Here is a 14,603-nt window from a genome sequence, read left to right as displayed (position 1 = left end):
CCTGACTGCTAGAACTAAAGTCATGTGCCTCCATGTCTGGCTGGTAATAGCTTGTTTATAGGTAGCTAAATTAAAGTAGACATAATGGAGAGAGACCATCAATTTCACAGGCATCTGAATTTTTAAGTGAGTGTTGAGCACAAGCAATTTGGCCTGTTTAATTCTTTATTTCTTCATGAAACATTTGTTGAACACCCGTGGTGGCTTGGCACCTCTCTTGGGGACAGAAACAGAGTGCGGAAGAGGAAATATCTGCTCTGTGGACCGGAAATGCCTGCGAAGTGTGTGCGTCATTACATATACGCTACGTCTTAGCATCTTTAACACCACAGCAACTATGGAAGCTGTTAGCCAACCTCCACTTGGAAGGCAAGCCACACTCACACTGAAGACTTTGACAGTGTCAGAATAGGCTTCAAGAGCAGGGCTAGTGCCAGGGTTTTCCAAACTGATGTCCACACGCAGATCCAGAGGGTTGACAACATCAGATGGCTTCTAAATACAGGAGGAGGGGGATGATAGATTACTTAGTCATAGTAACTTGAAAACGAAGTCCACACATGTGTTTATAATTAAAAGCACCATCAGTTACAGAGAAGAGGCTTGTTCTGAATAACCAAGACTTCCTCTCTCATCCCAATTCAGAAACCCAAGGTGACTCAATTGCATTAGAAATCTGAAATAGCAATTTTTACTAGGATGATAAACAATCTCATTATTTATACACAAGTAATTATAAGTATTTAGATGATATGTCCTATGTCAGTGTCCAACTCTTAGGTGTTCTTGCTTCTCATTTCTAGCATCGTCTCTCTTCCTTCCATGAAATCTGTGATTGCATGGGTAATATGATCTTATAGTAGACAAGGTCTGGAAAGAATGGAAGTCAAGTTTCTTCCCTTCTCCTCCTTCCTCCCTTCTTCCCTTCCTCTCTGTATCCTCGCCTATCTCTCAACCCTTTGTTCCCCTCCACTCCTATCCCCTTCTCTTACTACACACACACACACACACACACACACACACACACACACACACACATAAGTGTGTGTGTGTGATGCAGGAGTGCCTTCAATAACTAACAAAAGTCCCAGGGGTACATGAACATGAAATCATTAAATTAACTAATAAATAACAGAACTTATTTTAATGCATCAAAATTTCAAGGGACCCCCCTCTTCTTAACATCATTTATGTATGAGTGTGTGTGTGCATGTATCTATGTGCCTATGTGAGTGAAGGTGTCTTCTCCTGTTACTTTTAAGATATTATTACACAGTTGCTAAGGGAGTGTGTTTCATATGACTTATAAAGTAAGTTTCTGATTGGAAAGTTTCTCCTAAGAAGCATTTTTCCTACAGGAAACATTTCCCAAATCAATGTGAACTTTAGCAATCATGGCTTAATAGTGGAACAAGCAATCTTTACCACATAGGCTATTATTATTCACCTAGTACAGTGGTTCTCGACCTGTGAGTCATGACCCCCTTGCAGGGGGGTCACATATCACAAATCCTGCATATCTGATGTATACATTGCAGTTTATAATGGTAGCAAAATTACAGTTATGAAGTAGCCACAGAGTAATGTTCTTGTTGGGGTCACCACAATAGGAGGAACTGTATTAGGAGGTAGCAGCATTAGGAAGGTTGGGAGCCAGTGACCCCAGTGCAAAGCAGTAGTAGAAACCACAATTGAAATTTTCATTTTTAGTAGGTTAAAAATGACTACAACCTTTACCTAATGGGAAAGATGTCAAAAGAAAATTACCAATGCAAAGTTTGCTAGATTAGCCATTTAAGAAAGCCCTGTCTTTCTGTTGTTTTTTTTTTCAGAAAAGCATTTATTTAATTAGTGTATATTTTATTTACTCAATGTGCGCATTTGTGTGTTGGGGGGGCTGTGTGCCCATGTACATGTGTGTGTGGTATATGTGCACTTATGTGTGGAGGCCAGAGGAGGACATTGGGTCTTCTCTTTCACCATGTTCTACATTTTCCCCTTGGGACACAGATGATCCAGGAGTTAGGATGGCATCCAGCAAGCCCCAGAAACTGTATTATCTCTGATGTTCACAGTATTGGGGTTACAGGCACACATACAGTCATACTTGGCATTTCTACATATGTGCTAGGGATTTGAATTCAGGTCCCAATGCTTATGCAGCTAATATCCTTACCAGCCCAGTCATCTCTCTAGCCCCTCTTGTTTTATTTCTTTAGTTGCACTCACTGATAAAATTTAATGTCACTAACCCATATAAAGTCAGAACGTGACCATGAATATTAGCATAAAACATGTGCTTCCTCTTCATAGAGTTAGACAAGAAATGCAGTCATCAGAAAGGCAAGCATTTTCTAACATATAACTCCCTTCAGACTTCCTGTATTCACTCATCTTTTAGAAGAAAAGGGTGGGGAGAGGTAATCCCAAGATCTCACCTGTATGCTAATGTGGTACTCAGAACAGCTCTGGGCTTGGCTTACAATCACATTCTTCTGCAGGAATCGTTCACTATTTTCTCTAAATGTCCCCCTAGAGGTTACTCTGGATGAATGTCTGTCTGCATCAAGTGTCATGTTAAACAGGATGGCTATGACAAAAACACAAAGAAATATGTCAAGTAAGCTCTGAGGAAGAAAACAGACAGTCTTGTTTTATCTTACTGGACAAAGGCTGATATCAAGAAAATGCAGAAACTGTATGGCTTTTGTAATTTCGTGTGATTCAGTCTAAGAGAATACAAACAAGAAAGAAAAAAGAAAGAGCCAGAAAAATGCAGCTTGCAGCAGTGGAAAACAACAGTTGCCTTTGCCCCAGGAAATCTATTGGATAAACCTGGAAAAGTGATCCCTTTACTGTGTATTAGCTTCTTCTGCCATAACCTGGGGCACACACAGGAAAGAAGTTGCCATTATGGGATGCCTCCAGTTGAACACATCCTTGTATGCTACCAATTCTACAATAAACCTGGACACTGGGTATCCTGGTGCTACTGTTGAGAAAACAAACTAGATTAGAGGAGACACAGTAACTGGCATGAGTTCAACCAGCTGGGGCAAGGTCAGAGGTAAAATTTGAGTCATTTTGAAATGAAAGCTCATGTTCTTTCTATTCCCATGCCATTAAAAATAATTAGCTGTGATCGACTAAAAGAGCAGGTACAGTGTTTGATGTATTGTAGATGCTTATGTGGAGAAAGACATGCAACATCACAGCTTTGAGCCAGATGTACACTTCATGACTTCTTCGACTTTGAGCACTTTTCCTACCCTCTTTGATTCTCTCCTCCTCTAGCAATGAGAAATTATTAGTATTAGCCCAGGGGAGTGGAAATAAAAAACTGTGTGATGAAAAATAATGCCAGTAACCGAAATCTAAATCATCAGACCAGTTGCCTTCAAGAAAGTCCCTGGGCCACATGCCAGAAATTCAGCTGGTTATAGCAGCTGCCTTATTTGGAATTACCATATTAGATTTATTCAGTATTTAAAATTGAGTATATTTCCTAAGACAATGTATCTATGTTACCTTTAATGTATCTATTAAAGAAACTCAAGAAATTTCTGTGCTTAATGTAACCAATAAAGATGTAGGAAACATGAAAGAATTGAATGGAAAGACTAAAAGTAAGTGATAAAAAATATGGATCTGGAAAACTACTAACCGAGGCTGTGGAACTGTCAAAAGGACAAAGTTAGTACATACCATGTGTTTTCAAGTAGCTTTGTAAAATAGATATACAGTTTCAGAGGCCATACGGTTATAAAGGTGGGGTTTTGTTCTTATGTACTGTTATTGCCAAGCAACAAAGTGAAAAAGTATGACCAGATCATCAGTGTAGACCTGAACACAGCGGGATAAAGAGTCAAAGGGAAAGGTTCCCAATGGCAAGAAAAACTCCAAACCCTCCCCAGCCAATCAGTGGGAAGGGTCTTCTCTCAAAGTTCAGGTTTTTCAGTGTGTGTCAACAGAATATATGACAAACATTCAAAATGTGGAAGACACATAGGCATATTCACACTTCAGGGCCAAGATAGCTGGGCAGCCAGCCACGACTGCCCAGGAACATTTTCCATTTTAATCTTTCAAGCAGACTAAAAATGTTGATATGGAGGCAGTTTTCGGCTTAACTATGGTGGCTATTCAGATGGATGTGTGCTCCAAGGCAGGCCTGTGAGGTATGCCATTCAAAGATGGGCCAGTGTCTGACCACCTGAGAGGAAACCCGGAAGCTGTACCAAAGGCTTCTCTCCTTGCTCATGTATTTCTTGCTATGAATAATGACAAACTACTGACCCGATTGTTTTCAGTCTTCAAGCTAATTTGCTTGCAATTTCATTAAGTGCCACTAGGAAGAGGTCTGAAATAAAGAACTGGGGTCTGATGGAGAAGAGATTAGAACCCATGATTAGCAAGGGAAAAACACTCAGCTTTTAATGATGTGTTGCTTTGCTTGCTGTCTACAGAAGATGCTGAGGTAACAGAGCTAGTTGTTTGGTTAGAAATGGCTTCAAAGAGGATGCAACACCTCAGCCAGGTCCTGCAAGATGACCTGGTGTCTCTAGGGGAGAGAGGAGACAGGTCCTGCAAGATGACCTGGTCTCTCTAGGGGAGAGAGGAATGACAGGTCCTGCTGACATTTGCCCACAGTCCTGCCTGTGCTTTCTCCCACCTGATGGAACACACTTCAGACTTCTACTATAGAGATGCTAAAATGATGGATACAAGTTGTTTATTTCTTTCCTTTTTCCTTCTTCTTCCTTGGTAACAGGAATACTCAGTGTTTTTGCTAAGCACACCTGTTTAGGCGACTGCATAGACAGTAAGTGACCCACTCATTTAGAACTTGCCACAGTTCAATGAAATCCATGTGTACTGAGGATCTATGGGCGGGATCTCTGGGTAAGAGAGACGCAAAGGCAGAGCCCATCACTATGCCACAGTGATTACGATGTTCTGTAGCAGAACCCCACCAGCTAGAGCTAAGCAAGATGCTCTAAATAAACCTCCACACCTAATGATCTACTGCTAGCTTCTGAGTGCATGGACATTTAATCACGTCCAGTAAAGATCCTTATTTCTTTTGGTCTGTAAACCAAAACCTCTAGCTACAGCTGTCGAGGCAAAGTCATCTCTGCATGGATTATTTCAGGTCTACTCACCCACTTGATGGTTTTGCCCAGTGGGTTTAAACTTTGCTCTGAAGCAGAGTTTGAGGGTTATCTTAGCATCCTTGTTGAGCAATGTGATTGTGTCTGGAGTGAATGAAGCTTCTATAGCCACATCAGCAATGCTTTGTGACCTGAAAGACATAAATGGAAACATATGCATGTTTTGCTCAGCATACCAGCATACATATGAACTTCACATAGAGGACCCAGGGCCAGTATCATTGAATTTTTCTCTCCATTGTCTTAGAACTTGAGCAATATTTTGCTGGGGTGAATTGATTTTTGTTGGTAATTGTGTAGCCTGCAGAATGTATGTATGTATGTATGTATACATATATTTTTTATTTAAATATATACATATACTTAAAATAACACCTGAACTTACACAGAATAGAAGCCTGAAACCTCTTTGCAAATGAAATGTTAAGTCATGACCCCTCTGTGTCTTCCCAGCTGGGGTCGGTGTCACTCTCACTCCTTGAGATGGCAGGAGAGAGAGAAGGTGGGAAGATTGGGGTGCCAGAGCTGCTGAATATTTCCATGTCTTCTGCCTTGCTGCCTCCAAGGTTAGCATCACCTGTCCATGATGGTGGCAACACACATGTTGGCAGAGTATGACCGAGGAGTCCCCCATGGAGTGCAGAGTTTTCTATCCTGGTGTGGCCCTTTGTATACCTGAGACAGTTTTATTTGATCCTTCAACAGCTGTGTGAGGTATAAATGCACTAATTCCATTTTATTAATGAAAATATCTGAAACAGAGGCACCTGAAAGCTTATCACTTCACAAGGTGCTTTCCAGTGAGGAAATGGAACCTTCAGTCTGAGTCCCTTCATCACTGGAATTTGAATGTCACCACAATGACCCCTGCATACACTATTTATGAGGCATCAAGGAATAATTAGTAATTTCACCTTTTTAAAAAGGACCACAAATAGATCCAGACAACATATCTTTTTATTTTCAGGTGTCACTGGAAAGACTGTTTCAAAAGTTACTATGCATCTGTGATTTCTCTTACTATGCAGAAATGTAACATGGCTTCAGGTTACAGTCTAATGTCTAATTGAATTTTAGCATAGCTATTTGAGAGACTGAACATTCATTCTAATACAGATGACATTGATTTACATGTTTTATAAATTTATTAGAATTTATTCCTAGAGTTTTCCAGAAAAAGCAGTTCAGTACTTCTTAGGAATGTGACCACAGACTATTAGCTTAGCTTGAATAGTCAGCTCAGCACATTTATTTGATCCCATATGTGTTGACTTTTCTGAAGAATCAGACACACCTTGTAAAACAGAAGCTTGGTCACATCACTGACTAAGCTGTATCACAGTATAGGGAATGCAAAGACATTACGTGGGAAAACCTGTCTAGTGGCTTACATGGTGTCATTTGCTGCCAGGAGTGTACTTTGATATATTTTAAATGAAGCCACATAAACTCTATAACCATAGCATGCCATTCTTTAATCATTTTATCTTTATTCAGTACATGTTTTTTCTAGTTTCTCAGTTTTAAAACTATCATTGGTTTTCCATATAATAGTTTCATTTGTCAAAAAATTTGCCTTTTACTCTTGAAAAGCTCAATCCACATTTGTAGAAAGTAGCGTCAAGCTCAGAAATGATTTAATGTTCATGTACTGTGTTTCTATTCCTGGTATGTCTGGACAGTTAAAGCATATATTTTCAACAAAGAAAAATGAATGCTTAAGTATTCGTGACTAATAATCAATTTCCATTCACTTGAAGTGCCTCACTCGATCATAGACCTAAGTTTTGTGTGGTTCTTTTTGCTTTTTTGCGTGTGTGTGTGTGTGTGTGTGTGTGTGTGTGTGTGTGTGTGTGTGTACATGTGCATCCAGAGGCCAGTGGTCAACCTTGGATGTCATTCCTCAGGTATCCTGTTGATTGAGACATGGTCTGTATACCCTGAAACTTGACAATTATTCTGAGTTAACTGGCTAGTGAGCTCCAGGTATTGTCTCTGCCTCACCCTCACTGGGGTCATATACACACAACAATATAACTGGCTTTTTGTTTGTTTATTTTTTTAAATGTTCTCACTATACAGCTATGGCTGTCCTGGAACACTCAATGTAAACCTCAACCTCACAGAGACACACCAGCATTGGCCTCCCAAGTGCTGTGATAAAAGGCATGAGCTACCTCACCTGGCTATGATTGGCTTTTTGACATGGGCTCTGAGGATTGAATTCAGGTCCTCATGCTCGTTAGTAGGCTTCTTAACCAACTGAGCTATTTTTCTAAGCTCTTCATACAGCTAGTTTTTAAAACCTTGAACCATACTTCCTTTGAGTCTGTTTTTGTTCTTTCAACTTTTATACAAATGCAGGTAATGAAGAGGTTACCTAAGCTAAAATGATTGTTCTTATTCATGACTAGCAATTTTAAAATATACCTCTTAAGCACATAAGAAATTTAACTTTACTTGTGTTCTATGGGTTTGTTCTCATGAGGTTTCCTGACTGGAATCTGAAATGAGGCTGTGTGTAAGATAACATTTAGAAACATGTGGGGCATCATTTCACGGGATTTGTCTTTTCTACCCATTGACTCTTTTCACATAAGAAGAAGGAAAGCATGACTCTAATGATAAAGAAATCTCTCTATATAGATGCATATATTATATGCATTATGTTCTATACACACATCTCTATGTGTGTGTGTGTGTGCCCAAGATGCATGCCTGTCATATATATATACACACACACCACACACGTATGCGCAAATATGTATACACATAATATATATTCACCCATCAGGAAAACCATATATATTCCTTCCTTTATGCAAACTATGATAAATACATTTCCTATAATCTTATACAATACATTTGGCGTTACACGTATTAGGCAACACCGCAGGTCATTTTAACTAGCTAGTCTGAATCTTGCACTTACTGACTTACCAGAGTTGAACCACTTGCCCCAAAGCACCAATGGATACATCAGTGATGGAATCCCCATTTAAATCTCCATAGCCATCCAGGGACCTTCCAAAAAACTGGAGATGACTCCTGAAGGCTCCATCGGATCCAAGGATTTTCTGAAAGAACAGATGTAACACGAAGATGTGGGACACACAGCTGACTCATAGAATGGTAGCCTTTGCATGCCCCTTACATTCACTACACGGTCATTTTTCAGTCTGTCTGGTCCAGGAAATTCTATTGCTTTCTTCCTTCACATTTTATCTGATTTCTGTATTACTTTTACAATGACTCTTTCATTAAGGAAACATCATGGATCTTTAATGCATAATCACAAGCCAGTTCAAAATGGTGAGAATTCAGTGGGCTCAGAAAGAGCCAAGTTCAGGTCTTGATTCCTATCCTATTTAGCTTTTCTTAAGACTTACACAAAATTGCCTGTTAGTGAGGCATTCTTCACCATACTTTGGTCATGTGATACCCTCACAATGTGCCAACAATACAAAATACTTGAAAGTTTACCTCTTAACTGAGTCCTTATGTTTGATCCTTGCCATTTGTTATTATCTGTAATACTGTAACTTATTTCTTTTATTTGTATTTCCTATATTGGAGTATAAGGTCAGAAAAAAGCAGAATTTTGTCTGTCTTGTTCTGTACAACATTCTCAGAGCTAGAACAGTGTTCAGGATATAGTAAAGCTTTATTAACTAATTTTTTGATGGAAAGAACACGGATTTAAGGTAAGAGGCATGTATTATATGATGCTGTCTAGCTCTAGCATTTATATACCCAATATATCATTCATGGTTACCTGGGAGTACTTTGTGAGAATGGAACCCTGGTGACCATTGTAAATGTACACTGCTCCAGAATTCTCATTCTCTACAGGTGAACCAACAATCACATCATTAAAGCCATCCATGTTGATGTCTGAAAGGGCTGCAATCGCTGAACCAAACCGAGCATTTCCTGTGCCTTCAGGTCCTTCAAGGAACTGGTGCTGATTCAAGACGCCCTTGCAAAGGGAGAAGGAACTGTTACAGCAAAACTCTCAATGTGTATCATGAAAATTCAAAGCAGATACGTACAAGATATCAAAACGAGAAAATGGGTAGGGTTTTAATCTTAGAATTGATGATTCCCTATTGTTCGATGATAGTTAACAAATAAATTTTCATTAGTTTGGGTCACAAGGTACCTGCTCCTAAGCCAAGATTAAAGAAGGTAAAAATTCTCTTCTCTGTACCTGAAAACCCTACATGAAATGTCTGACCCTTTATCTCCCATTTCTGTCAGTACTGGAACTGTCACCTCTTTCCAAATTAGAAATTTCCTGGTGAAAAGTCTAATATCATGAATGAAATTAAGAGAGGTGGAAAGCACAGGAAAACCCAGTAATTTAGGTCTCACTTGTTGCTAAGTGGTGACATAATTATAATGGGGTAGGGAGTGGAAAATGAAGCTGCTGTCATCCCACAACAAGCAACGCTAAATGATTCTTTGCAGAGGAAAAGACACTCCCTTATAAAACATTTTTCTCTTCAGATTTTGTGCTTCAGTAGGGAAATATTTAATGGCTTTGCAAGGAAGCAAAGTGCCTCAACGGGGAAACTGGGTCAGTGTTGATTCTTTCTACTTTATAGTAATTTCATAAAGATTAATTTTTTTCCGAGTTAGATGAAGCATTAAGAGATAGCGTTACAGAGTCTGGAGGGGTAGCTCAGTGGTTAAGAGCACTTTTTGCTCTTGAACCTGGGTTCATTTTCTAACACCCCATTGCTTTAACTGCTTATGTTAAAGAGTGAGTTTTTGCATTAATATATAGTAGGTATCAAATATGGAAAATATAGAAAATACCCCAACAATAAAGCACAACTCTCCCTGCCTCCCACACCCATCTGGTTTCCTATGTCAACCACTGTCTTTCGTTTGCTTTTCTTCCTGTCCTTGCTGAGCTCCAGATTCCTACTGAAATAGATTTAGAGTTCTGTCTACAAGTTGGAAAAACGATGCCTCCTCTCTTTGAGTCAGTGAAGTTTTATGGCAAGGATCTGAAATTCCAAGAGTTGGACGTGTACCTAAATGTGACACTAAACACTGGAATTTTCTGACGAACTAATGTAGAAAGCACTCTAGGTCATCTGGAGGTTGCTGGAGTTGCTGGGATGATTGTTTTCACTGTGAATTGAAGAGGTCAGTACACCCAGAGATTATTGTCATTTCAAAGAAATGTCACAAGATGCTTTAAAAATGAACCAATATTTATATTTACATGTATGCCAAAATTATTTATGCTTATAATGGCTTTATTTGCATAGGAACACATATCCAAAGACCTCTTATGGAAAAAGGGGATATACTATATAATAAACTCCATGCCTTTTAATGTATTCTAAAAAATTGTAACTGTGGTTTGAGTTTGATTAAATACATGCCATACTTTTCATGAAAATGAGCAATTATTCCAGAATAAGTGTTCTTTAAATTTCAGATTAACTTATTCATCAGTACTAGAGTCATTTAAGTTGTCTACTTAATGTTGCTTTTACCTTTGTGATTGTAAACAGGTAGACTTTTCCCTCTTCTTTCTTGAGGTCATTCATGTACATGGGAGCACCTACCAAGAGCACGTCTGTGATGGAGTCTCTGTCCACATCAACTGAACACAGCACACTACCAAAATAGGAGCCAATCTGGAGTAGCAAAGCATATTAATCTTAGGAGTCATATAATTACATATGTATTCTAGCAATGCAACTCTAGGTATTACTGATGCCAGCGAACCAGAGGCCGCATTCTAAAGAGGAACCCTCAATAGCCATGTGAGCTGTGATTTAGAGAAAAATGGGAGGAATAGGGTTAGCCAAGGACAGCAAATAGCTATGTTCCCATGAGAAACAAAACAAAACAAAAACTGTTATAATGAAGGCACCTTAGCATGTAGGGAGGGGTGGAGGGGCCAGGGAGGGACGTTTCATTTGAATAATATCTTAAGGACAAAATGAGTTTTCTATGTGGAGGGAAACATGAATGATGTAATGCCACTGGCATGGTCCAGCACATGTGATGTTGCCAGGTAGAAAAGACAAGAGAACTAGGTAGAGATGAAGTAAAATTAGAAGGGCTTGGGATCTGAGTGCCATGCCATCCAGCAATATTCAGTGAGTGCCTGTGTGAACATTTATTAAGGATTTAAAAATTAATAAGTGATTTCTTCTCCCATTGCTTTTTTCTCAAAATGGAAACACCATTATTCAAGCTACTAAAGAGGAGGCAAAAGCATGGTCAAGTAGCTACATGGTGACTAGTTTGTGGTTCCCTTACTCCCACAAAATCAATGGCAGTAGCAGGATCAGACTTAATCCCAGTGAACTTTCTGTTGTTAGGATTTGACACAGACATGGTTAAATTCAGATGACATTCTCAAACACAGAGGAACCGCTCAGTAAACACCAGTTTCCACTTTACCCACTTAACGGTCCACCTGCCCCACTTATCCATAAAATTAACTTCATTTGCTCAGTGAAGATATTCACCTGGTCCCCTCTGTGAGACTGAATCACTGTGACATTGCCATCCCTGTTAACGCTGTACAGCACTATCTGGCCAGTATAATTTGCCCGCGGAGCACCAGCAACAAAGTAGACACCCTTTTCAGTAGAAATTGCAGCCACAGAGTAACCTAGGATAAAAGACATTCTAAGTTGAGCACCACTAATTGTCTGTGCCAGAGTGGGCTGCAGAGAAGCTCAGAATTCTTGATGTTGGATGTGATGATTACTCATGCTCCTGAGATGAATTGTCCTGACCTTCCTTTTTATCTCTGACTACCATAGACAGGAACTCAATGTGTAAAGCTGTCCCTTGATCCTGGGTTGTTTTCATCAGCTACCTACAAGTCTGGCTAATTGCTAATTTTAATTGTCAACTTGACACAATCTATTGTTACCTGAGAAGAGCATTTCAGTGAGGGTTGTCTAGATTCAGTGACTCCACTAAGCGCATCTATGAGGAATTAGGTTGATTACACTAAGTGAGGAATTGAAGTGGGAATAGCTGCCCACTGTGGGTGACACCATTCCTTAGGCAAGGGGTCCTGAATATGGTAAGAGTTGAGGAAGCAAGCTAAGAGCAAGAACACACCCATTAGCTCATTTCTCTCTGTTCATGATTGTGTATATAGTGGGACTAGCTGCTTTAAGTTCCTGTTGCCTTGACTTCCCATCATGGATGGATTATAACCTGGAATTGTGGGCCAAATAAATTCTTTCTTCTTTAAGTTGCCTTTGTCAATGTATCTTTTCATAGCAACAGGAAACAAAACAAAGACACTGGCCTTTAACAAGTGTTTAATGAATGAATAAATGAATTTAAATGGTAATGCTGCTTCATGGAAAGAACACGTGTCCTGGAATTACGGAGTTCTAGGTTCGAATTTTGAATTTGTCATTTGTTAGGTTTATGGGATTGATTAAAGTTATTAAAGTCACAGGATCTCAAAGGATTTTGGAAGGATTTGTGTAGTTAGAATACAATGCCCCTAAGCATCACTGGATACTTATCATATGAATAACAACAATAACAAACACACAAAACCCACTAAGAACTCTAAAACAATAGAAGGACACTAGTTTGTGTATTGCCTTTTAGGAACAACTTCTGTTTTGGAGAACAACCATGTTCCAGGGATATTTGCCAAAACAGATTTGTGTGTTTTAGAAACAGTGGAGTTAAATGCAATCATTGATCATATGAGTGCAACAGATCTCTATAGAGATTTGTGTATAAAACCTCGCTTTCCTTACTTATGGGCTGCGGCTTGACTAGCAAAGAGGTAACATCTATGGATTACAAACATGGAAGTAGAGATAGTTCGGAGGTTCTGCTGAGCTGACTTGAGAGTTTAAGGAAAAGGAACCAGGATTGTCTGAGCCAACAGCTGTTGTGCCTCACCTAAAAATGAACTGTGATTTCTGTCCTGTAGAACATGGTCAAAGGCTTGTTTAGGAAAGATCAAGTGCTCGTGAGATGTCTCCTGGACAACAGTTCCACTCCAATCAAAAGCTCCCACTGCACCTAGCATCAGAATATCCTGAAATAATTGAAAAAAAAATGAAGATTAAGGCAAATCACCTTCAATGCAAGATAATTCAGGGTAACCAAAACATTGAAATAGACTATCAAAATTGAAGGAAATTTGCATAGTAACTACATATGTATCTTAGAATTGTTTTGATTTTACTGGAGAACAAGCATACCATAAGCTATGGCAGCGATTCTCAACCTGTTGGTTTCAACCCCTTTAATGGTTAAATGACCCTTTTACAGGTGACACCTAAGATCACCCTTCTTAAAAGGTATTTGCACACAATTCATAACAGTAGCAAAATCACAGTCATGAAGTAGCAATGAAAATAATTTCATGGTTGGGGGTCACCACAACATGAAGAACTATATGAAAGGGTCACAGATTTTGGAGGGTCGAGTTAAGCTTTCTTTGAAGAAGTTACTACCATGCATTATGTAGAAATCTTTGTGATAGGTCATGGTACAGGATGAATGTACATCCATTTTCAACTCAGAGGCACACCTTTGCAAATGCTGAACCTTTCAGAACTTACGGGAGAATCACATGAGAACTCATCCCATGTATTTATAGGAAAGGCTCATGATGAATACGAGATATACTAAAGCAATGCACAGTGTTCTCCTCAGAGGAGGGAGGGCGTGCTGCTCTTCCCCAGCATGTCTTGGGAGACCTTCTGACCTGTTGCAATTTCAACTCTCATCTTTGCATGCTTGTGGCATGTTTTGTATGTTTAGATGTGCATGCTTGTACATGAAAAGGTCAGAGAACGACATCAGGTACATTGCTCTATCCCTCTCTGCTTCATTTCCTTGACAAAGAGTTTCTCACTGAATCTAAAACAAAGATGGCAGCCAACAAACCTCAGTGATCCTCCTGTCTCTGCACTCCCCACAGTGCTGAGTTTACAGGCTTTTATACAAGGAAACAAGGATATAATGATGTGGGGTTAAAAATAACAAATAGGGGAAAACATATCCCATTCTGAGGAAAAAATGTCAAATTTTTAGAATAAGCATTATGTAAGTACAAACTCTAAGCTGGGGCTATATGAATGAGCTCCAGGGAATAGACAGTAACCTCATGGAACTGTGTGAAAAGAAATTCTGTAATATTATATTTATTTACATTTTTCTATGGGAAAGATCTCTAACTTTTATCAACATCTCTAAGGGTTGTCAAATCAGTGACATGAGTATCTTTTATTCCAGGTATAGGATGAGATGTTCTTGGTCCTTGGATCTGCTTATCACCCTCTGACTTCAAATTAATTCCTAAATATTTCCCAGAATCTTGTGTCATTTTGTCTCCCATTCCCCTCCAGTGTCCTGGTCAGAATTCTGGTCCAGACCTGTTTCTGAGAACACTGGATGGACTCCCTG

The 14,603-nt window shown here is 39.3% G+C and overlaps 1 protein-coding gene across 1 annotated transcript in view; it reads right to left on the bottom strand.

Moving 5' to 3' along the window:
* Positions 1-14,603, bottom strand: part of Itga2 (integrin subunit alpha 2) — a 92,446-nt gene that overhangs the window by 23,309 nt on the left and 54,534 nt on the right. Inside the window, exons 11-18 of the mRNA XM_005082774.4 lie at positions 13,089-13,227; positions 11,672-11,817; positions 10,685-10,828; positions 8,947-9,150; positions 8,112-8,248; positions 5,163-5,302; positions 2,439-2,590; positions 385-495 (exon numbers count right to left, since the gene is read on the bottom strand). Of these exons, the coding sequence (XP_005082831.1) occupies positions 385-495; positions 2,439-2,590; positions 5,163-5,302; positions 8,112-8,248; positions 8,947-9,150; positions 10,685-10,828; positions 11,672-11,817; positions 13,089-13,227 (1,173 nt within the window). The remainder of the gene's footprint in view (positions 1-384; positions 496-2,438; positions 2,591-5,162; positions 5,303-8,111; positions 8,249-8,946; positions 9,151-10,684; positions 10,829-11,671; positions 11,818-13,088; positions 13,228-14,603) is intronic.

This window comes from Mesocricetus auratus, unplaced genomic scaffold (genome assembly GCF_017639785.1).
Source record: "Mesocricetus auratus isolate SY011 unplaced genomic scaffold, BCM_Maur_2.0 Super-Scaffold_100020, whole genome shotgun sequence".
In the NCBI taxonomy this organism is placed as follows: Eukaryota; Metazoa; Chordata; class Mammalia; order Rodentia; family Cricetidae; genus Mesocricetus; species Mesocricetus auratus.
The sequence above is the reverse complement of the archived record's forward strand: the minus strand, read 5'-3'. Positions and strand labels throughout refer to the sequence as shown.